This window comes from Vanrija pseudolonga, chromosome 5, assembly GCF_020906515.1.
Source record: "Vanrija pseudolonga chromosome 5, complete sequence".
In the NCBI taxonomy this organism is placed as follows: Eukaryota; Fungi; Basidiomycota; class Tremellomycetes; order Trichosporonales; family Trichosporonaceae; genus Vanrija; species Vanrija pseudolonga.
In genome coordinates, this window is record NC_085853.1 from 1654517 (window position 1) to 1676290 (window position 21774).

At 61.7% G+C, this 21774-nt stretch overlaps 7 protein-coding genes across 7 annotated transcripts; 4 read left to right on the plus strand and 3 right to left on the minus strand.

The window, feature by feature from the left end:
• Positions 1-17: 17 nt before the first annotated feature.
• THIO (Thioredoxin) lies at positions 18-3141 on the plus strand. The gene is made up of 5 exons (XM_062773853.1): positions 18-110; positions 286-361; positions 438-578; positions 2793-2897; positions 2992-3141. Exons 2-5 carry the CDS (start codon positions 320-322, stop codon positions 3025-3027), a joined length of 324 nt encoding a protein of 107 aa, XP_062629837.1. The 5' UTR covers positions 18-110; positions 286-319; the 3' UTR covers positions 3028-3141.
• A 4843-nt stretch (positions 3142-7984) lies between these two features.
• daf-19 (RFX-like transcription factor daf-19) lies at positions 7985-11356 on the plus strand (the record flags this gene model as incomplete). Its single annotated transcript, XM_062773854.1, has 9 exons — positions 7985-8635; positions 8714-8952; positions 9032-9277; positions 9383-9565; positions 9611-9811; positions 9856-10198; positions 10244-10345; positions 10391-10924; positions 10973-11356. The coding sequence occupies 9 exons, from the start codon at positions 7985-7987 to the stop codon at positions 11354-11356; spliced, it is 2883 nt and encodes a 960-aa protein (XP_062629838.1).
• Positions 11357-12394: 1038 nt separating this feature from the next.
• Positions 12395-13995, plus strand: TUF1 (Elongation factor Tu, mitochondrial; the record flags this gene model as incomplete). Its single annotated transcript, XM_062773855.1, has 4 exons — positions 12395-12455; positions 12551-12643; positions 12700-12769; positions 12831-13995. 4 exons carry the CDS (start codon positions 12395-12397, stop codon positions 13993-13995), a joined length of 1389 nt encoding a protein of 462 aa, XP_062629839.1.
• A 217-nt stretch (positions 13996-14212) lies between these two features.
• LOC62_05G007334 (uncharacterized protein) lies at positions 14213-15480 on the minus strand (the record flags this gene model as incomplete). The annotated part of the gene is made up of 2 exons (XM_062773856.1): positions 14213-15357; positions 15462-15480. The coding sequence occupies 2 exons, from the start codon at positions 15478-15480 to the stop codon at positions 14213-14215; spliced, it is 1164 nt and encodes a 387-aa protein (XP_062629840.1).
• A 103-nt stretch (positions 15481-15583) lies between these two features.
• Positions 15584-16391, minus strand: LOC62_05G007335 (uncharacterized protein). Its single transcript, XM_062773857.1, has 4 exons — positions 16336-16391; positions 16074-16298; positions 15852-16024; positions 15584-15801 (listed from the first exon to the last, which is right to left on the minus strand). Exons 1-4 carry the CDS (start codon positions 16374-16376, stop codon positions 15698-15700), a joined length of 543 nt encoding a protein of 180 aa, XP_062629841.1. The 5' UTR covers positions 16377-16391; the 3' UTR covers positions 15584-15697.
• A 254-nt stretch (positions 16392-16645) lies between these two features.
• On the plus strand, positions 16646-19606 carry Brca2 (Breast cancer type 2 susceptibility; the record flags this gene model as incomplete). Its single annotated transcript, XM_062773858.1, has 7 exons — positions 16646-16670; positions 16789-17946; positions 17991-18072; positions 18111-18365; positions 18406-18970; positions 19011-19454; positions 19496-19606. The coding sequence occupies 7 exons, from the start codon at positions 16646-16648 to the stop codon at positions 19604-19606; spliced, it is 2640 nt and encodes an 879-aa protein (XP_062629842.1).
• Positions 19607-19755: 149 nt separating this feature from the next.
• On the minus strand, positions 19756-21519 carry LOC62_05G007337 (uncharacterized protein; the record flags this gene model as incomplete). Its single annotated transcript, XM_062773859.1, has 1 exon — positions 19756-21519. One exon carries the CDS (start codon positions 21517-21519, stop codon positions 19756-19758), a length of 1764 nt encoding a protein of 587 aa, XP_062629843.1.
• Positions 21520-21774: the final 255 nt, after the last annotated feature.

The following is a 21774-nucleotide window of genomic DNA, read 5'->3' on the forward strand; positions in this document are numbered from 1 at the left end:
CGCTGACACAGCCGCGTGCACCACTCGGTCACACTCCGCGCGCTGACTACACTGGTCGAGCATCAACACCATTTGCAGTCATCTTGTTCTAAACACTACCTACACAAACAGTGAGTCAGCCTACAGCACAGCAAGCATCGCTGGCATCTTCCGCGGCACCCGCAGTGGTGGCGAGCGCGACGTCACCTTTTATCGCAGGCGTATAAAGCGGGCCCGCCGCTGTCATTTTCTCCTCCACAGCATCAATCACACCGTTGTATCCTGTACTAATCCGCCCCTTCCTAGCCCTAACACCCTACACCCCAACCTAATAGACAAAATGGTCAAGGCTATCGAGTCCGTCGAGGAGTTCAAGGCGCTTGTGAGTGTGGTGGGCGGGGGCAGCCGATGTTGCCCGGTGCCGTCCGTACCGTCGTAAACGTGCTCACCTTGCCCAGATCGCCGGCCCCGAGCCCGTCGTTGTCGACTTCTGGGCCACCTGGTGCGGCCCGTGCAAGCTCATCTCGCCCCACTTCAACAAGCTCGAGGAGAAGTTCCCCGGCGTCAAGTTTGTCAAGGTCGACATTGAGGAGCAGCCTGTGAGTGGGCGTGTGTCTGGGTGTGTCGTGACACTGTGACTGGGAATGAACGGTACTGGGGATGGCACTGCGGAAGGAAGGGGTGGCGAGATGGCCCATGGTTGGCTTGGCTTAGGCAGGACCGAGGTCTAGCCTCCGCTTCGACGCGGTGCGAGGAATGACGACGGCGCGAAGAAAGGAAGACGACGCGCCGAAGGGACGGGGACGACGCGCCTTGACCTGCCTTGCCGCTTGGACGAGGCTGGAAGAAGGACGGCCCGCTCTCGATCTGCCTGCCTCTGCCACTTCGGCAACGGTCTGCGGTTGGAGACTGGTTCCTGCTCGGCGCGCACTTGCCGCCGGGAGATGGCGACGACGCGCACGGGGCTAAGGCTGGGCGCTGGCACTCGCCGAGCAGAGCACCCACCCACCCCAGTGCCTCGACAGCCTGCGGTTGAAGACTGGTTCCTGCTCGGCGCGCACTTGCCGCCGGGAGATGGCGACGACGTGCACGGTGCTAGGGCTGGGCGGCGCTAGCGCTCGCCGAGCAGAGCAGAGCACGCACACACCCAGTGCCTATGTCGCTCGGCGACGGTGATGGGCAATCAAGCTTCTTCGCTCGGCTCGCGGCGTCGCACTCGAGTGGGGGGAACGCTGGAACGCGATGGCTGGTCGTCATCCGGCATGGCTTGGGGCATTGACTCGAGGTCGCCCACCACTGGGTCTCCTAGCCCCGGCACACCCGGCATCTCGGTCACCTGGCGCTCTTGGTATCTCGAACCGACTGCGCACCAGCGCCGAGCGACGCCGAGCGGCATGCCCAAACCAGCTTCATGGGTGTCGCTGGGGTGTGGCTGGCCTGCATTCCTGCTGCCCACCTTGGTGTTGGTCGGTGCTGGCGGTGGCGGTGCACCAGACGGTCGAGCCGTCACCCCGCGGTGTGAAGGAGACAGACGAACAAGCTATCACCCCCTGTGTGAAGGTCGCCCTACTCGTCTCCCATCACTGTTTCTCCAGTCTCGTGCTCGGTTCTCCTCATCACACTCTCCTCATCACACCCCTCCCCAACGTCCGCCGCGTCCATGGCGTCACGGCCTAGCTCGTGATCGCAACGCTGGGCCCAGGCCACTCCACACCTTCCTGCCTGAAACGCGATGCCGTTGGCACCTCGTTTCGCAGAGACTGAAACGCTGGCCTGCAACTCAAACTGTTGTTGGTCGTGGCTTGTGTGGGTGTGTGACCTGTTGGTGCTGTGGTGCCTTCACATCCTAGCCTGGTGTGTGGTCGAAACCGTCACGGCGTGACACTTGTCACTGAGACGCGTTTGGCCCTGGGGACGCCAGTGGCGAACGCGACGACGGCTACGGCTGCACCTGATTCTCATGACGCGTCGATGTCCGCTATCACTTCCGCCGGCCTCAACACATCAAACACGTTCCCCACACATTCCAATCACGCTTGCACTCGTCCAAGTGACGGGCGTCGAGACGACAGGAGGGGGTGACAGCATGCCTACACTGGCGTGACTACCCAAACACCCAAACCGTGTCGGGCGTGTCGTCGTTGTTGCCACTTGTGTCCAAGTCGCGCGCGGCAGATAACACCGACACGTGGAGGGCTGTCGCTCTTCGCTCTCTTCGCGCTCTTCGACTGGGTTCAAGGTTTGGGGAAAGACGTTCGATATGGCCCACCTCGTCGTCCCGGCCGGGGCCGGACATACCGGGCTACGTGCTCTCGGTTTGTTCTGTTCCGATGCTGTCGCCTTGTTGCGTTGATCATCACTCCTCGGCTATGGCAGCACCGCTAGCTCTGGTGGCTAGTGTGTGATGAGTGACGAGAACACCAGGACCCACCCCACCAGGTACGGTCCCCAGACCGTTCCTTATTCCCGGGAGTCGTGCCTCGGCACTGTTGTCGGGGAACGTCTAGACTTTTGGGTGGAGTCATATGACGCTGGCCGTTTTGTTTGGCGCCAATGCCTGATTTAAGCTTCGCCAGCCTTCGCGATAGCGGGGTGGGCACGGCAATTAGCCAGCGGCCAGTGGCGCCACACCCCCGGCCCACTGCGATATGTGTTCTCAAGTTCTCGCGGTTCCTTTGTTGGAGGAAAAAGCTACCAGTCGTCTGCGCAGTGCCTTCCATGCCTCTTCCCACAGTGTCACGACATCGCGGTTGTTGTTGTTGTTGTTGTTGTCGACGTGTTTTGGTTTTGGCTTTGCTGACAAGCCGCCCTAGGAGATTGCCCAGGAGCAGGGCATCAAGGCCATGCCTACTTTCAAGGCCTTCAAGGACGGCGAGGTCATTGACCAGCTTACCGGTGCCGTTCCGGCCAAGCTCACGGTGAGTCACCGATGTGTGCGGGCCTTGACGGCATGCCCGTTTCAAGTGCCACCCCCGTGTGATTTAGGGCGATTGCTGACAGATGTGCGTACAGGCTCTCGTCGAGAAGACCGCCGCTGTCGCGGCCTAAGCCGGCGTTTGTCTCTACATGAACCCATGCATGTCGTGTGCGCGCCACCTCGGGCCGTTGTGCCCACTTGTGATAGCGTCGGAAGCACCGATATGCACAAATGTAGTGCGCAGGTCTGATGTCGGCACTGACAATGCGCTGGCGCTGGCGCAGGTGGCACGGCCGTGGAGTGGCGTTGAGGCGCATCATGCGCCACTGTGGCGGCGCGGAGATAGAGTGTGGACAAGACTTGTCCGTGTTGAATTGAAACAATCGGCTGGGGGTGGTGCTAGTGTCGGTGTGCGACACGAAGAGAGGCAGAGGCAGCGACGACGCTACGTCATGCTCGTTGCCCCGATGGATGATGGCCTCTGTTTGACATGTGCCGACGGGTCTTGGGATGACAGCGACGGTGACGGTGCCGAGGAGGACGAGAGTGGGTCGAGAGCGGGGTGCAAGCCGATCAGTGGAGCGTGTGTGTCTGGGCCGTCCGGGGTCGTGTGTCAGAGCTGGCTCTGGCTGACTGTTTACCGATGTGTGTGTGTGTGTGTGTGTGCACTTGCTTGCTCGCTTGCTCGTCCCAGTGGGTTCCTAGGAGCTGGGTGTGTCAGTGTTTCAGATTATGCTGCAGCTGCAGCTCCACGGCCACGGGCGGCACACACTAGCCACACTAGCCCAAACTCTTCTGACGGCAGTGGTGGGCTGGTTCGTGGTTCGTGGCGAGCTGAAAAGCCGCAAAGCAAACCTTGCTGGGCACGGCCGGCCGAGCGGGGCGGTGTACGACTGGCCGGGCCTGCCCCTGGCACATGACAGCATCGGTGAGGACGGCACACGGGCCGCGGCGTGTTTTGTTTCGGGTTGCCTGGCCGGGTGCGTGGCCCGGTGCGTGGCCCGGTGGGTGGCCGGGCCCTGATGCCTGCCTGGAGGGGTGGGTGTGGTTGCTGGTTTGGCAGCAGCATGCAGGCAATAGCCAGCCAGGCTAGCTGACTGGCTGCCTCGCTGGCTGACTGTGCCCGGCACAACCTCGGTGCAGCGCTACACGGCTGCAGCACCGCTGACGGCCTAGTAGCGTTCGATGAGCAGTGGCCTGGCCTGGGCTCGCCCACGCCACCACCTCCGCTCCGCATCGGCCGGGTGTTGCTCGCCGCTGCTGTACACTACTCGCCGCGCCGCCGCAAGCCCCGGAGTCGATCATGCCGCTTGCCGGACCGACATACCCCCGCACCGGCGGCGCCACGCCATGTACACTACAGTATGCTATGTGCGTGGAATGCGGCCGCTAGGCGGCGGCACGACGCCACGCCGCATTCCACCGCCTTGTTGCATTGCTTCTGCGCTTCTGCTGCATGCAGCTTGCACCAGCAGCGTCTTTTTTTAGTAGCTTCCGGCTGGTCTGGACCAACGAGCGCCAGCTGCAGCCTGCAACATGTGCAGGGGAGATTGCGCTGGGCCGAAACAAGGCCTCGGGGGCGTCGTGTGTACCCTGGGCTGGGTGGTGTGGCAGGTGGGCCGCCGGCCAGCCAGCCAGCCAGCCAACCAGTCGGCCATATTCTCCGTCGGCGCGCACTGTTTGTTGGCGGTGGCTTGAAGTCTACGTCCTGTGGATCTGGCCACTAGGCCGCTGCGGCGTGCTGGCATCCCTCCTGCCCACCATCCTCGTCGATTGGAACGATACCTGGGATTTGTGGGATGTGACTAGTTTGGTGCTGCTGCTGCAGGGGCAATGGCACGAGTGCCAGCACCAGCCCCAGGCGAAACTCGGATTACCCAAGCCCACCCACCCACCACCCCCCTCTCGCCCTCCCCCTCCACCCCAGCGTCATTCTCGGATCGGCTCGCGGCCCTGCATAACATAACGTCAAGTCTCGATGCAGGGCTGCGTGCCAGCTCAATTTCATACCCCTTCACCTGCCGTAAGCGCCGTTTGTGAATGTTGACAATGTGAGTGGGGTGGGGGAGGGAGACTAGGCGCCATGCGCCAGCCATGCACACCACCGCCACCACCACTGCCGATGCCCGCCCGTCACATCCTCACGTTCCACGCCGGCCAGTGCCTCTCCAGCTAGCTCACCGACAGTGTGGAACGGACACTACCCCATTACTGCATGCACTTGCTTGCTTGCTTGCAGCCAGCACCAGCACCTGCACCAATGCCAGCGCATAGCCTAGCCTAGGCCAGAGTCATGGAGCGAGAGGGGGCCGAGTGACAGACTGAGACAGCCTTGCAACGTCATGCGAGGGATCGTCATTCATTCATTGTGTGCGCCATTCCGGCAGCAGCCATCCAAGTGGTGTTTCGAATGGCCGATGGGCCCTGACGCTTGGCCCTGGCGCAGAGCATGTTTGGCTTGGGCTGGTGGGCTGGTGGGCTCCTGGGCTGAGCTGCGTGCGCTGCGAGGAGGGGGTACAAAGTTCCCGGGATTGGAGGATGGTCGCTTGGGAGAGGCTGGGGTGGAGCCGGCACCCGTTGCTGCTTCCACTCTTCTTTGTTGTTGTTGTTGTTGTTATTGTTGTTGTTGTCGCGACGGAGAGCCTGTTTCTCACCTCTGTTGCTCATTCCTGTGTCTCACGTCTCAGCTTGTGTTTCTTCGTCCTGTGGCTTGATGCATGTGCTTTTTTCCGGGTCGCACGTCGGTCAGGTACCCATAGCAAGAAAAACTCTCCGAGCAAGGGTGAGCGATGCGACGTCGACTTTGCAGTCCTCTGCCGGCCGTCCACTCTCTTTGTGCCACCATCTGCCGCCACCACCTCTGCCCTTGTGCCGTGTGCCATGCCGTTCTTGTTTCCTGGACGCCGCACCATAATTCCAAAACCCTTTCCTGTGTCTGTGCCCCTGACCCTGTATCATGCCACCCAATCCCCCCCCCCACTTGTTGTTGCTCTGGCTGGGCATAACGGATACGACGGTCTGGTCCCAATCCCACAAGAAATCTGCAGGGAATCAGGCTGCACTCGTGAGACGCCGCTGCCCGCAGACCGCCGCATCAGCACGAGGAGAAGGAGCAACAGGAGCCTGCCTCTGTCGCAGAGCTGCTGCCGCCGCTAAGCGCCCGCCTCCCCTCTCCTGCCATCCATCGTCACACTTGTGCACACTTTGGCTGCGGCCAGACCAGCAGACGTGCCCAAATAAACAAGGCACCACATTTACTCGCTTGTTGACACGAGTCAGTTGTGTAAAGTACGAGGACAAGTCCAGCCCAACGCAAGGCACACTTTGGACGGCTTGACATAACCCGGACCGGGTGGACAAGGGGTATGCCTACAATCCTCCGCGCGACCGACCGACCAACGCAGAGCTTGTTTGCCCTTGCCTTCCCCTCCCTCTTACCACCCCCCCTCGGCCCTGCCTGCCCCGTGCCGTGCCGGCCGTGGCGAGCCGCCGCGCTGCTGCCGCCCTCGCCCTCGTCGTCGCCGCTCCATGCCGCCCCATGTTCTCTCGTCAAACGTCAAAACAGACTACCCCACCCCCTGGCCCTGTCCTGCCAAAGTAAAACCCACAGAGCCAAGTCACAAGTCTCGGGTGCCGCTGCTGCTATACTGCTACCGCCTCCGTCGTCGCTGCCGCCGTCGCCGCCGTGCCGTGCCCTCCATCATCTCCTCTTCCTCCCCCGCACCCAGCCCCCACCTCCCTCTGTCCCTGGGCCACGAGCCCAAGGAATCGACAAGAGACCTGACCAAAGTCCAGACAACTCCTCTTCCCCTCTTATCCACGTGCCGTTGTGCCGTCTCACGTATCACCTCGGCACCCCCAGCCTAACTCTATTGCCTGGCTCGCTCGCTCGCTCGCTCGCCTCACCTCTCGTCTCACCTCTCTCGCCTTCGGCTCCTCCTCCCCCACCCTCACCCAGCCCAGCCCACACCCGCAACCCACCGCCCCCTTCCACCGCCCCCCCTGTTTCCACCTCCCCTCGCCCTCGTCCACCTGACAAACCACAAACAGCCCCCTCTCAGCCAAGCCGCACCTTTCCCCGCCGGCCCCGTCGGCCTCGGACGCTCCTCCGTGCGGCAGTGCACTCGTGCCGCCGCCAACCTCGGCCTCGAACCTCGGACAGATCGTCCTCTGCGCTCCTCCTCCTCGTCCTCCTCATCCTCCTCGTCCTCCTTCTGTCACCCCCCTTCCAACACTAACACGACCCCTTCTTCTCAGGTGGGTGCCTGAGCCGGCAACGCCTGTCGAACCTGTCGAGCGTCTCGCCCAAAGCAGGGCTAACGCAACGTGTAATTCATTCCTCTCTCTCTCTCGCGATAATGCAATACCAAACACTGGTGGTGCTCTCTTCAAACGGCCCAGCAGAATCCCGGCCCTTTTGCCCCAACCGACGTGGTGTTCTCCCCCTTGCGCTTCCAAAGCAAACCAACACTTTGCCCACGCCTGTGACTACCTCGCCATCGCACACCTGGGCCTCTCTTACAAAGTGTCACCCCGACCATCTCGCCTTCCCCCTCCCTCTTCCCCACACACCACACACACACTTTCTCCAACAACCCGCCGACGCCCCTCCGACTTGATCGTCCTCGGTCGTCGTCGTCTTCTTCTTCTTCATCGCCTTGATCTCGGTCGTCGTCGTCACCACCGCCAATCACACACGGCCCGCCACTTTGGACTTTGTGTCGCGCCCCCCCTTCGTTCGACCTTGTGGCCCGTTCCTAGGCATCTGTGCTTTGCTTCTTTCGTCGTCGTCTCTAGAAACACTCCGAGCGACCAGCGGTCGCTAGCAAGTGACACACACACACCCATCGATTGCACACTGAACATACGCCTTGAAAGAGGGAGAGAAGCCAGCCCAATTCACCTCCTGAACCCCTCTCTGCACCACGAATCGACAACTCTCTCTCCTCACACTCCACCACCCCCCTCTAGCGTATCCCTACTCGGCCACCGCACACGCAACTTGCTGTGCGGCGTGCTGTATACCACCTCTTCAACATCGCAGCCTCTCTTCTTGCATATCCTACACACCCCGCATCATCTTCCATGATGGCGGACTTTGGAGAGACACCGCCCATGCCATCGGCCCCGGGTGATTACCAACCTGGCCAGGTGGAGGCTACCGCCGGCTTCTTGAACGCCTTTGAGTCGGCAGGCCTGCCACACGGCTTCTCCCCAGCAGGCAGCGAGCACTCGTTTGCAACCGGCCTCGATCTCTCGCGTCCCAACACGAGCGGTATGCCTACAGGAGCTGGCCCGCCTCCTCTCGGTGACCTCCCTTTGGGCCCCCACGGCCCGGGCCAGATTAGTCCGGATGGCAGCCACCATCCCAGCCACCACCACCATCACCACCACCACGGTAGTGGTCACAGCCACTCATTCTCCACTGCGTCCCTCCCATCGCTTGCTTCCTCTTCTACTTCGTTCTCTCTGGCCAGCCAGGGAGACCCGATCCCCCCACCCGGCATGTACATGCCAGGTTTGCCACCAGGAGACTACTCGCCTGGGCCAATGTTCCATGATGGCGGCAAGCCATTCGCCTACGGCCCTCCCCCGCAGATGATCCCTCCTGGCGTCCCCATGCCGCCTGGTATGGGTGTTCCGATCGGGATGGGTATGCCCCCACACTCGCTCGTCAACACCATGCCGCCTGGCCTCATCGGTCGCTCCCCTGTGGCACCACTTATGGCAGTCCTTCCGGTGAGTGTTCAATCATGCGCGTGACTTGAGTCCCCCGTGACAGACACGAAAAGATCGTGGCGCTGATCACCCCAACAGGCCCAGCAGATGCCCGTCTCAGGCAAGATGGGTCACGATCGCCACCGCAGCGCATCGCGCTCGGCCCCCTACCACATGTCGTCACGCTCCAACTCGCTCTCTGTCAAGTCGGACATGGACGAGGAGCTCATGTCCATCTACAGCTCGGCGAGCAACACGAGCGGCTATGGCACCTCGTGGTCCAACTCGACCAGCTTGATCGCGGGCGACATGGGTCAGATGACTTTGGAGCATCGACGGTGCGTGACCGCGTGATTCGGGTGACAAGGGGGGATGAGGCACACCCCGGCCTGTGACAGAGACTGACCCGCGCCACAGATCTTCTTCCACCCCCTTTGAGATCCCGTCGAACGTCCACCACTCTGGCAGATCGCGGGCCCGGTCATTCTCCTTGGGCAAGATTTCCAACAGCCTCGACTTTTTGGAGACCGAGCTCGAGGTCAGCGGCCATGCTGCAGAGCGCGAGACTGCCGTTCGCACCGACCTCTCCAACAAGGCTGAGCAGGTCCGTTCTCTCAGCCCTTGTCAGCACGGAAAGGCCCGTGCCGTTTGGGCGAAGCGATGGTGAGTGCTGGGTGCTTCTCCCCCACCAGTGCGATAATCAGGAACGTCCCGATAGGGGGAGAAGAAGGGCTGGAACAAGGGGCAACGCTGACACTGAAATTCCAGGCTCAAACTCTGTTACACGCCTGTCAACGGCTTTACCGTTCCTCGCCAGGGCCTGTATCACTCGTACACCATGTCCTGCAACGACTTTGGCCTGCGCCCTATCAACTCGGCTTCCTTTGGCAAGGTCGTCCGCTCAACGTTCCAGGGGATTAGGACGCGTCGCTTGGGCGTTCGCGGGAACAGGTTTGTCTAGGGTGTTCCTCAAGGCGGCGCACTAACATCCCGCAGCAAGTACCATTACGTGTCCCTACGCCCTGCAATCTCGACAGAAGCCCACCGGCTCAACGCCTACGGCGACTCGAGCGGCCAGCTCCACATCGCTCCTCAGGACGGTGACTTGATCGACGATCACGGTGATCAACAAGAAATACTCACCGACGATGACACCGACGAGGATGATGAGGACGATTTGGCTGACTTGTCTGAGGGGTGAGTTTTTTTTATCTATTTTTGACCATGCTGACACATCGCAGCATGCAGTACTCGGTTGCATCTGTGCACCCTTTTGTCCGCGCGAGGCACCTAGGCGCCGGTGGCGCTCGCGCACACTCGGCGCCAGATGATTCGGGAATCCTCAGGTCGGCCAGGCCGGCCTACCTCGGGCCCCAGGACGCGTCCACGCCCACTGGCGTGCACGCGGGTACCGGGACAGCTGGCCTCGGCCTGTCAGCTCTCGACCGTCCTTTCCCTCCCTTTCCGGCAGTGCCAGCCGGTGCAGACCCCGCTGTATCGCAGTTCTATGGGCGCTTCGTATCTCAGCAAGAACTCCTTTCACGCTGCGTGATTGACTCGGATTTTGATGCCTTTGAGGCAAACGTGAGTGCCAACCCGCGGAAACGTTCTAATCTGACAGAAAGCCAGTACCGCAGCTTTTGGGAGTCTCTGACCTCTGAAACGCTCCAACTGTGCTCCCAGCAGCCACTGGCTGGCATGATTGTCGAGGGGATGGCTCTTTCATTCGATGTGAGTTTGGCCAGCTTTGAGAGAAGCAGCGCTGATATTTTTAAGCATTTTATTCTTTCTTTTGTGGACAAGATTCTTCAACCCCTCACCTCCATTGCCCATTCTTCGCTTGGTCTCCTCGCCGCAAACTTGGAGAAAGTGACCGCCGATGCTTTGGGTGGTGTTTCTGAGGACGTGTCGGGCCCGGCTGTCAAACTCGCTGGCCACACTGCAAACCTCATCGCTCGTTTCCTTGATCTTCACCAAATTACCACCGCAATCACACCTATTCTTGCGGACGGCGACCAGCTCGCTGCCATGCGTGGTTCGTGGGGCATGTTCGATACCGAGTTCATTGTTCGTCAATGCTCACTTTCTTTTGGCAAAGCCGACGCCGGCATCTTAGGTCCGATTCTCAACTCGTTTGGCAACTGGCTGAACGATGTTGGAATGGATATGGCCGCCAACCCCGTCGATCAGCTTGCATTCTGTGTTGACACTGCCCTCGCTCGGGCCGAATCGACGACCACTGGCAGGCGTTCGATTCTTTCCCTTATTCCCCGCACCGCATATATCAGCTCCCAAGTCATGCGTCTCTTAGTAAGTGGCAAAAAAAAGCCCCTGTTGGACAGTTTCTAACCTGTGCAGACCCTCCGCTCTGACCCAGCGTTTGGCTGGTTCCAACTCATCAAAACATGGATTGACGACTATGTCTCCATCGCGTGTCTGCGGCGGGCCGCCTTTTCACGCTCCAGTCCCATTGTCCGCGGCGCACGGACGCCGTCGAAGCCGTCGTCGACCAGCTCGTCGACCCTGTTTAGCTCTACACCGCTTGAAGCCACTTCGAGCCACCACGGACACCCAAACCCCAATCTTGCTATTGATACTGCCTCGGCGCACTATCAAGCCGTGCTTCCGCTGGACGGTAATGCGATCACTCCCAGACCGGCGTTTACGTCGTCTGGAGCGACTGTACCTTCTGCCGGCCAGGCCCTGACAGAGGCAACCGTGAACGGTTCCTCTTTCGTGTAAACACTACCAACAACACAACAGCACCACCACACACTCGTTCCACGAAATATGTGCGCCCTTCGCTCCTCCCTACTCCCCACCACCCCTACCCACCCCCACTGTGGCCATTAATCTCCGATAGCAAGGGCGTTTCTGCTGCTTATACACGCATCAATTCCTGCCCTCAATAGCCCCGCCTGATCTCCGTGTGACGACACCCTTTCGTGCGATACGAGAAGTAGAATCCCCTCGTACATGTATAATATATATCCAGATGCACGATGTGTACTGTGTAGGGAAGGGGACTTGGTGCCACAAAGTGTCGCCTTTGCCAATGACCAGTGGCGAACGCAGGGCTGGCTATACAAGATGTCTTGAGTTGACCCAACCCCGACTTGCAGCCACACAACAGCAGCCATGAACACTGCCACAACACCGCCACACTTTTCATGCAACAAGGATGCAGTCGTAAACAACGTAGCTCCACACTCGTCACAGTCCTCGGGACCGACCCGAAAGGTGGTCACACGAGAGGGTGCGATAAGCGCAAAGAGTCGTCACGACGGCGCTAGCGGCGTCGATCCTGCAGCTGACGACATTCCGATGGATTGAGAATTCGAGCACCCAAATTAGCCGTAACGATGGGCAGCAGGCCTCGTTTGTATGTGGTGGCAACGCAACGCGACAACGACGAGCGCTCCACGACGACGATGGCTTGCGAGTATTATTATTATTGCCTTACGACCCGTGTCGTAAGCTGCCATTGTCGCGCCAAAGTGCCAATTGCCACATGGGCTCTGGTTCGGATGCCGCCGGGATTATACACCCGCCGTTATTTGGACCCCTGTCTTAAAGGCCAAGCCACTTTTACTCCCGCCATGCCAGCTCCCGCCCTGAGTGAGCAGTCGATGGCAATCGCATCGGCCACTGACGGCGCAGCGAAATCTCGAAAGTCGGAAAATCACTCGCTCGTTGGCTGCTGCTAGTTGTTGCTCGTCGTCGTCGTCCACCTCTCCGCCCTCTCCTCCGAACCAAAACAACACCACAAAAAGCAACAAAATGCTCAGGTCTAGGATCCAGTCTGGCCTCGTCGCTGCCGCCCGCGGCGCCGAGCTCCGCGGTGAGTGCGGCGCGGCTGTGGCCGGCGCGATGGCTTGCTCGCGCGGCCGCGACGTCCCGAGGCATCTTGTTGTTCCAACTGACACGCACCCGCAGCCGCCCCCCGCGCCCTTGCTGGCGTGCACGCCGCGCGCGCGTTCGCGACCCGCCCGGCTGTTGCCCCCCGTGCTGCTATGCTCGTGCCTTCTGGTGAGTGTGATGCCGAGGCGAGGCGGAGGGGGAGCTCGAGCTAACGCCATGTCCAGTTGTCGGCGGTGTCCGTTCGTACGCTGCCGAGGCTGGTGGCCGCTTCTCGCGCACCAAGCCCCACTTCAAGTGAGTTGGGAAGAGCACAGGGGGTTGGGCTGCCCGCGCTGACGCGCTCGCTCGCTCGCAGCATCGGCACCATTGGCCACGTCGACCACGGCAAGACTACCCTCACCGCCGCCATCACCAAGCACCTCGCCGAGCAGGGCGGTGGAAAGTTCATGGACTACTCGCAGATCGACAAGGCCCCCGAGGAGCGTGCCCGTGGTATCACCATCTCGACCGCCCACGTCGAGTACGAGACCAAGGCCCGCCACTACGCCCACATTGACTGCCCTGGCCACGCTGATTACATCAAGAACATGATTACCGGTGCTGCCCAGCTCGACGGTGCCATCATCGTCGTCTCGGCTACCGACGGCCAGATGCCCCAGACCCGTGAGCACCTGCTCCTCGCCCGCCAGGTCGGCATCAAGAAGCTCCTTGTCTTCATCAACAAGGTTGACCAGGTCGACGACCCCGAGATGCTCGAGCTCGTCGAGATGGAGATGCGCGAGCTCCTCTCCGAGTACGGCTTTGAGGGTGACGACACCCCCATCATCATGGGCACTGCCCTCGCTGCCCTTGAGGGCCGCGACCCCGAGCGTGGTGCCGCCAAGATCCAGGAGCTCATGGACGCCGCCGACACCTGGCTCGACCTCCCCGAGCGTGACCTCGACAAGCCCTTCCTCATGTACGTCGAGGACGTCTTCTCCATCTCGGGCCGTGGTACCGTCGTGACCGGCAAGGTCGAGCGTGGCACCATCACCAAGGGTTCCGAGATTGAGATTGTCGGCATGGGCTCCAACCTCAAGACGACCCTCACTGGCATTGAGATGTTCCACAAGGAGCTCGAGCGCGGTGAGGCCGGCGACAACATGGGTGCCCTTCTCCGTGGTCTCAAGCGTGACCAGGTCCACCGTGGTCAGGTTCTCGTCGCCCCCGGCTCGATCAAGGGTGTCAAGAAGTTCCAGGCCCAGATCTACGTCCTCACCAAGGAGGAGGGTGGCCGTTACACCCCCTTCATGGAGAACTACCGCCCCCAGCTCTTCATCCGCACCACCGACGTCACCGTCGGCCTCACCTGGCCCGAGGGTACCGAGGACGCGCACGAGAAGCTCGTCATGCCCGGTGACAATGTCATCATGAACGGCACCCTCATCCACGACATTGCCCTCGAGGTCGGATCGCGCTTCACCCTCCGTGAGGGTGGCCGCACCATCGGTACTGGTATCGTCTCCGAGATCCAGGACTAAGCGTATATTTGGACGCTTCGGAAGGAGAAGAGAGAAGGAAGGATTGCGGGCCCAGCAGCTGGGCAGCAGATCGAGGTGTACACTTAGCATGCATCACGCCACTCATATTACTTGATGCTGGCGGCGGCGTTATTGACGAGTTTTGCAAGGGGTGGGGGCCCTGGCACAGTGGCCCACTGCATGACACAGTTCTATAGATTATAACAAGACTGGCTTCTCACAGCTCGACAAGAGCCAAGCGCTTCGTCTCCCACTCGAGCGACTCGACATCGAGCCGCTCAAGCCAGCGGCGGACAAAGCTGGCCGCGATCTCCTTCTTGGCCTCGTCGGCGGGGCTGGAGGCCAGGCGCGCGCTAAAGGCAGCAGCGAGGGCGCGCGACTTGCCGCCCAGCGCGTCGAGGGTGGCAGCCACCTCGGCGCCGTCCTGCTCGGGGTACATGGCGCTCACGGCCGTGTCGAACGCCGCCACGACGCCCGCCGAGGCGTCCAGCAGCGCGGTGTACGCCTCCTCTGGCTCGTGGACCAGCAGGCCGAGGTGCCGCGGCAGCTGGGCGTGCATGATTTGGTGCAGTCCCAGCAGGGGTTTTGCCTGAGTCATGTCAGCGCGGAACCGAGCCCTTCGACTCACTGCTTCGGACCGCTTGCGCTCTGTTGGGTTGAGCTTGGCGTCGAGTCCCTTCTCGAGCATGCCCCACTCGTCGTCGTCGCCATCGTCACCGTCCTCAGCCTCGTCCTCGTCATCATCATCATCCTCGTCATCCTCCTCGTCCTCCTCGTGGTCCTCCAAGAACTCCTTGTACTCGCTCCACGCGTCGCGCACAGTCTCCTTCTGCCCCTCCCAGTGCTGCGTGACGGCCGCCACCTCGGTCGGGGGCAGGGACGCGGCGAACCGGTCGACCGCGTCCCATACGAGGCCCGTGTGCGCGAGGTACGGGTTGTCGTCCGTGACCTTGGACGACGACGCGGCAGGCACCGCCGGCTCGCTGCCCACGCTCTCCTCGAGCACGGTGAGGAGCCGCTCGAGCTCGGATCCGAGGTGGAGCACGCCCGCGTTCCAGTCGTCGACGAGGAGCGAGCGCGCCTCCCCTCCCCCTCCGGCCGCCGCGATCACGCAGCTCACGAGCCGGCCCACCTGGTCGGTGAGCTTGTCGAGCTGCTGCGAGATGGCGCCCTCCGTGATCGGGGGCTTGAAGGCCAACGCTAGGGTCGTGGTCTCCTTCTTCACCGAGGCGAGGAGCGCCAGCAGGATGTCGTGGAGTCCAGCGGCGGGGACGGGGACCTTGGTACCGCTGTACTTGGTGTTCGTGACTACGTCCAGTGCGCGCAGCGACTTGGAGATGTCGGCGCGTGCGGCGGCGAGGCCTGCGAGGTCAGCTTGTCATCACCGTCGTCAGCCCCACTCTTGGCTGGCGGAACTGGGGTGTGGTTAGCTGTTGACTAGGTAGTTCTTCAGGCAGCCAACACACCCTTTGCTTTCGTGCTCATTGCTGTATTTGTTGTGACGTGAACTAGAGCAAGATGTCAATGTTGTCGCTGTCGAGCAAAAAGCTGGAAATCAAAGTGGAGGTCTGATTGGGACAGTTGGTCCCGTTGACACATGCATATGTACAGTATATTACAACTCAGTGTGGGTTACAAATGACGTTTTGTGTTCGTCCTTCAATCCTTACTTGTATCTAACCTTGACGGTGGCCCTCTACAACTACAGGACGCACCCTATGTGAGAGGCGAGGCGCTCGCGGCGCTCGTCCGTGGTGCCTTCGATGGGAAGGTCGTACGCGGCAAGGATCTGGTTGAGCTGGGGCCCTGAGACATGTCGTTAGAACATGCTTCGTGATGTCGAACAGACCACCTACCCGTGAGGTCGCGCAGCTGGCGTAGAGTGCGGGGGAACGCGATCGGCGGGGGTCCGAGGGCCGGCAGCGGCGCCGGGGCGGGCTCCACGATCGGCCTGGTCGCGAGCGCGCTCAGAGGGTGGCTGAGCGCGGTCGCCTTCGAGTTCTGAATGCGGGTGATACCCCAGGCGCCGCTTTGCCTGTTAGAGAAGCCGGTCGCCGATCAACAAGGTCGTCACTCACTCAAGCTTCTGGGTCACCTGGATGGTGCGGATGTCAGTGCGCATGTCGTGAAGCTCCGTATTTATATCATCGAGTCGCTCAAATATGCGGTTGATGCCGGTTGCAATGGCCTGGGCCTCGGGCAGAGCGTTGCCGGGGAGTTGGACAACCCCGCCGACGACGAGCTGCACCGCTGGCTGGAGGACGGGCACGGTGTCGGCCAGGTCGGCGACGGCAGTGGAGATGCTGGCGGAATGAGCTTGTGATGTGAAGGTGCACCTACCTCCTGAGCTTTTCCTCGACGGTAGCGACAGCGTGGGCCATGCTGCCTAGCAATGCTTGACGGTTGTTATGATGAGGAGGAAGACAGTTGTCGATCCAGAGCCTTTAGGGACATGTGGGTGGCCAAGTTGGGTGAAACGCTTTACGTAAAAGCTGATTGTGTTTGGTTGACGCGCCTGCCTTCCCTTTCACGCGTCTGTCGTCAACTTGCTCTTTCGTAACTCATTTCTCCTTTGTCATTCCTCACGTGCACACCCTCTCTCTCTCTCGCATGCTGGATTAAGGCATCACACGAGGGAGTGTACAGCATCATGGCGTCTGCAGCAGCCGACTTGGGTGGGTGACAAGATGCCAGGACGATCTAACCCGCCAGCAGCCCGACACGCGACGCCGCCAGAAACGAGGGAAGACAGTCCACTCACACCCCTCTCGCCGCTGTCACCCGCACCCCCAGAACCCACCTCGTCGCGCACAACCCCAGTCCCCGATGCGCTCGTCGACGCAGACATTGATGGCCTGCTCGCCGGCCTCGGGTCAGACGACTTCAACGACTTTGATGGGCTGGACGACTTCGCCGTCGGGGTGCTCAGCCCCGCCGAGGCCAGAGCGTCGACCAAGCGCGCACGCTCGCGCTCGCCTTCGCGCTCCCCTGATCCTTACGGTAGGCAGTTGCATGAGGACTGCGCTCACCTGCCAGAAGACGACGACCCGTTCTTCGCGCCAGTGCCCGCCGACATCCCCGCTGTGGTCAGCTTCTCTAGTGCGGGCGGTCGTACGTGGGCCCAGCCCACGGCTGCGGCAATGTCCAAGGCCATGAAGATCATCCAGGAGGTCGAGCACGACGTCGCAGTTGATGAAGGCCTGCCGAAGCGCCGTCGCATCGAACCGCCAACCTCGTTCCCCATGCCATCGTCATTCCCACCGCCATCAACCCCCGCACCAGCGCGCTCAGGCTTTGCCAATGCCGGTGCTGCGCCTGCCTCCGCGTTAGGGCCGCGCCCCACGCAGACCAGTGGGTTCCAGCTCGGGTCTGGGTCGACAGCCCCACAGATGGCGACGAGCCGTGCTCGCGCTCTGGCATTGTTCGGCGAGGAGGAAGCTACACCTACGGCTGGGCCGTCTACAGGCGGGTTCCAGTCGGGCTCTGGGCGGGCCGTAGCGGCACCGTCATCTCAGAGCATGGCTCGTGCACTTGCCATCTTCAACGACTTGGAAGAGACTGGGCCGTCGTCGACACCCATCCGGCGACCATCCTCTCCACAGCCCTTCAGCACGCAGAGGCCACAAAGCGACTTCTCAACGCCAGTCAGACAGACTGGCTCGCGAGTTCCTCTGAGCAGCAAGACCAACCTTCCCAATGGGTTCAGGACGCCAGCGAGCACAAAACTGCCCAAACGGATTGAGATTGGAACCCCTGGCGTAACACCACGGCGCATCGGTCTCGGAGGAACGCCAGGTGGCAAGCCAGTACGCAAGGGATTCGTGACACCTTTCCGAGTTCCGGGCGCGGCGACGGCTACTCAGGCAAAGACATCCCTCTCGGCCCTCCGCACCCCGTTGAAGCCTCCACCGGAGCCCAAGAAGATCTACGAATCGGTGTTCAATTTGGAGCGTAAGTGGAGAAGGTTTGGGCTTATCGCCAGTGCTAATGGACAGCTCCCGGGAACCGCAAAACATGGCGAGAGCTGTACCTCTACCCGGGGTTCTATTCTCCTGGAGAGCTCGTAATGCACGGCTTGTGGGTGCTCAGAACCTCGAATTGCACTAACCCGCCAGGCCAGACGAAATCTGGACGCTCGGCATAAACAACGCCATCTACTACCAGTTCATCGCCCAGGACGCCTCTGTGCTCGGCAATGTTCAGGCGTTTGAGCGACTCAAGTACGAAAAGTGCGAGTTTGTGACGCAGAAATGGGTCAACAACCACTGGCGCTTGATCCTCTGGAAGGTGGCAGGCCAGATCATGGCCAAACCAGCGCTGTATGAAGAGAAGTGGAACTGGTACGAGGTGCTGTGCCAGCTCAAGTATCGGTGAGTGGAAGCCGCTGCTGGGTGACAACTCACACCACAGGTATGAGCGCGAGTTCGGAGCGGCACAGAGGTCGATTGTGCGACGAATCCAAGAGCACGACTCGTCTCCAAGTCTTCCTATGATCCTCTGCGTTTCGGGAATTCACCACCCTCCCCCGGCCGCCAATGATGACGGCGAGCCGGTGAAACAGCGCCCATATCTGGTGCTCACCGATGGATGGTACGAGATCCGAGCCGCTACGGACGATTGCCTGGCACGGGCAATCCTCAAGGGCAAGATCAAGATCGGCCGCAAGCTCGGCATCTCTGGAGCTAGGCTTGATTCATCGAGCGACGGCTCAGATGTTCTCGAGGCGTTTGAGAAGTCGAACCTCACCCTGACTGGAAATTCGACACACCTAGCAGCTTGGGATGCCCGGCTTGGGCTTCAGCCACAACCATTCGTGGCAGGGCTGTCAAGCCTGTCTGTCGACGGAGGCGTTATCGTTCTCATGGACGTGGTGCTCGATCGTGTCTACCCGCTGGCCTTCATGAACGCAGACAAGGGTTCGCGTGAAGCGCCATGGAGCGAGGACGAGGAGGCTATGCGTGCAGACCAGTGGAAGGTGAGTTCTAAATGTGCCAGGGACGTCCTAACATGCCTAGGAAAAGTACGAGAGCGAACGCACACGCCTGATGGACGAGATGCGGAAGTCGCTGGAACAGCTGGAAGAGCTTGCTCGGCACCTCGCCTCGCATGCCGAAGACGTGAACACGCGCGTGTCCGACGAACCGCCCGACAGCCTCGACGACGACTTTGACGAGCTCATGGAGGCAAGAGACGTCATGGGACGCATCAGAAAGCTCTCCGGCTCGCACATTGTCCACCTCGCGCGCCATGCCCAGAAGAGGATGGAGCAGGCGATGATGGAGGAGCAGGCAGAGTTGGAGGCCAAGCTCAAGGAGTCTTGTCCGCCACGCGACATTCGCGACTTTCGCATGGTGCGGTTCTCGGACGCGCGTGAGGGGAGGAAGGAGAAGGCACGGACGGGCATGCTCAATGTGTGGGATGCCCGTGGCCTCGACTTGGTCGAAGGCAAGCGATTCCTTGTAGGTGTCTGCTCTGCTGAGTGTACCTGCTCACACTTCAGGTATCGAATCTCATCCCAGGCCGTAGCGGTGACTGGTCGGCTCCGAGGCGCGACTCGATTAGAGAAGTGTACCTTCACACACGACGCGACACGAGGTGGAAGGCGGTCTGATGTGTTTTATAGCATTGCATTATTGCGACAATACAACTGTGTGTAGACTAGTATGCATGAATGTGACGAGGCGGGGCGAGCGGCGCCACATTGGTATTAACACAACACAGGTACAAAAGGACATTATAGGAGACAGGGCGAGTGCGATGCTACTCTGAGGGCCAGTTGTAGTCGACATTGTAGTCGACGCCCGGTCCGAAGGCCAGACGCGCCCGCAGCCCGCGGTTCTCAACCTTGAGCCTGTCGACCCAGTCGACAAGCTGGACGATGGACGAGTTGGCGCGGTCGACGGCCTCGGCAGGAGTCTGGAGGGGCACGGTGGGTGCAGGCTCCCTACGACTCGCCTCGACGTCCTCAAGCCAGTCACGCACGGCCTGCTCACCCCCCTCGGCCTGCCCGCTCCCAGCCTTGACAGCCGCAAGCTCAGCTTCCAGCGCGTGCGCCTTGCGCCGCAGCCGCAGCTCGCGCAGCAGCGTGCGGAGGTGCAGGTCCCGCTCGGTCTCCCACGCGGCGTAGCTCTTGTCCAGGGCGCGCTTCATCGCGCCGCGCTCCTCGACAAACCACGCCACCTGGGCCGCGTGCCCCGCCTCAGCGGTAGCGAGGGTACGGTACGCCGCGATTGTTGGCGGCGCCGCGTCGCCGAGCTCGAGGCGCGCGCGGAGGCGCATGCGCAGGACGGCTTCGTCTGCGTCCGGCGCCACGAGATCGACGAGCGACACCGGCCGCTCGGGCGGCGCGAGGAGCGCGTCCAGCCGCGCGTTCAGCTGCGCGAGCGTGCCGCTGTCGTCGTCGCACGCGGCGAGTACCTGCGCCCGCGTGTCGTCCGGCTCCGCACGCAAAGCCTGCACCCAGCTCACGTGGTCGGACGGGAGCGTCGCGTGCTCGTCGGCAGCGTACGGCACGGGCTTGCGCTTGCTCCGCCTGCGCTGGGGGCGGAGGCCGCCAAGCGCGAGCATGTCGTCGTTGTCCACGACGGGGAGGGGCGGCGCGTCGTCTGCGCGCGTGGCAAGACGCTTCAGCACGGACGGGCGGGACTGCGCCGCCTTGCCCCGCTGCTGGGTGGGCACGACCTCGCGGTACGTCGCGCGTGTGGAGCTCGGGGACGGCGCGCGCGTGCCCGTCGGCGACGACGCGTGCAGCGACGACGCGCGGCGCGGCACCTCGGCCGGCGTGAGTGGCCTGCCAGCGGCGGGGCTGGTGGGCGACCGCGATGGAGGCGTAGTGGGTAGCGGCGGGAGCGGGGTGAACACGAGCGGCGGGAGCACGAGCGGCGGGAGCATGGGATGCTCAACGGCGTCCTCGTACGCGCTCTCTGCGTCGCTCGCCGGCTCGGGCTCGCGCTCGCGCCGCACGACGAGGATGCCCGCCGCCGTCTCTGTCGCCACTGGCACCTCACGGCGAGGAGGAGCGGCAGGCGCGATGAGGATCCCGTTGTCCGTCTCGGTCGGCACGTCCCTGCGCGTGTTCGGCGCAATGAGGAGCCCGTTGGCCGTCTCGGTCGGCACACTGTCGTCGTCTGGCGCGTGGCCAAACGACCACTCGGAGACGATGTCTTCGTCTGCGTCGTCGCCGTCGCTGTCGGCGTCGCCACTCTCGCTGAGTGAATCCTCGTCCTCGTCCTCGTCGGCGACGACGAGCGGCTCACGCTCGCCCTCCCGCTCGTCGTCCTCGAGAATCGTGTCCACCAGCCGCGTGGGCGCGAAGAGCGGCGGCGAGTGCGGGTGCGAGTGCGACTCGGCGGTGGTTGTGGAGCGCCCCGTGTCCCAGGACACGGCATACACGCCCATTATGGATGACGAGCGGGCGTCGCCCGGGCTCGGTGTGCGCGGCGGCGTTGGCGGCGGCGAGAGCGTTATCACGCCTGGCTTGTGGCGTGGGAAGAAGCGCCGCTTGAGGGACGGGAGGCGGAACATGTGGTGTAATGTGTTGGTTGGGGCGAGAAGAGATGCACGCCGGTGCGGCGGCAGGTCGTCTTATACACCTCGAGTACTCGCCCTCGCATGTAGCAACGAGCTGGGGAGCTGGTGAGATCTCAAACTCCACCTCGGCTTGCATTGTGCGATGCTGTCTCGCATATTGCGCCGGCCTTGATGAACAATGGTGCTGTGTGGTTATTGTGGCGAACAACAACGGGCAATGTACCGAGGCTCACAGCCTGTGCTGAACAA

Excerpts from the sequence above, each read along its gene's own strand:
- THIO (XM_062773853.1), top strand. The coding sequence starts at position 320 with ATGGTCAAGGCTATCGAGTCCGTCGAGGAGTTCAAGGCGCTT. Across the intron at positions 579-2,792 it reads TCGACATTGAGGAGCAGCCT|GAGATTGCCCAGGAGCAGGG; the intron begins GTGAGTGGGCGT and ends AAGCCGCCCTAG. Across the intron at positions 2,898-2,991 it reads CCGTTCCGGCCAAGCTCACG|GCTCTCGTCGAGAAGACCGC; the intron begins GTGAGTCACCGA and ends ATGTGCGTACAG.
- LOC62_05G007335 (XM_062773857.1), bottom strand. The coding sequence starts at position 16,376 with ATGGCCCACGCTGTCGCTACCGTCGAGGAAAAGCTCAGGAG. Across the intron at positions 16,299-16,335 it reads GTCGAGGAAAAGCTCAGGAG|CATCTCCACTGCCGTCGCCG; the intron begins GTAGGTGCACCT and ends TCATTCCGCCAG. Across the intron at positions 16,025-16,073 it reads CAGGTGACCCAGAAGCTTGA|CGGCGCCTGGGGTATCACCC; the intron begins GTGAGTGACGAC and ends TAACAGGCAAAG.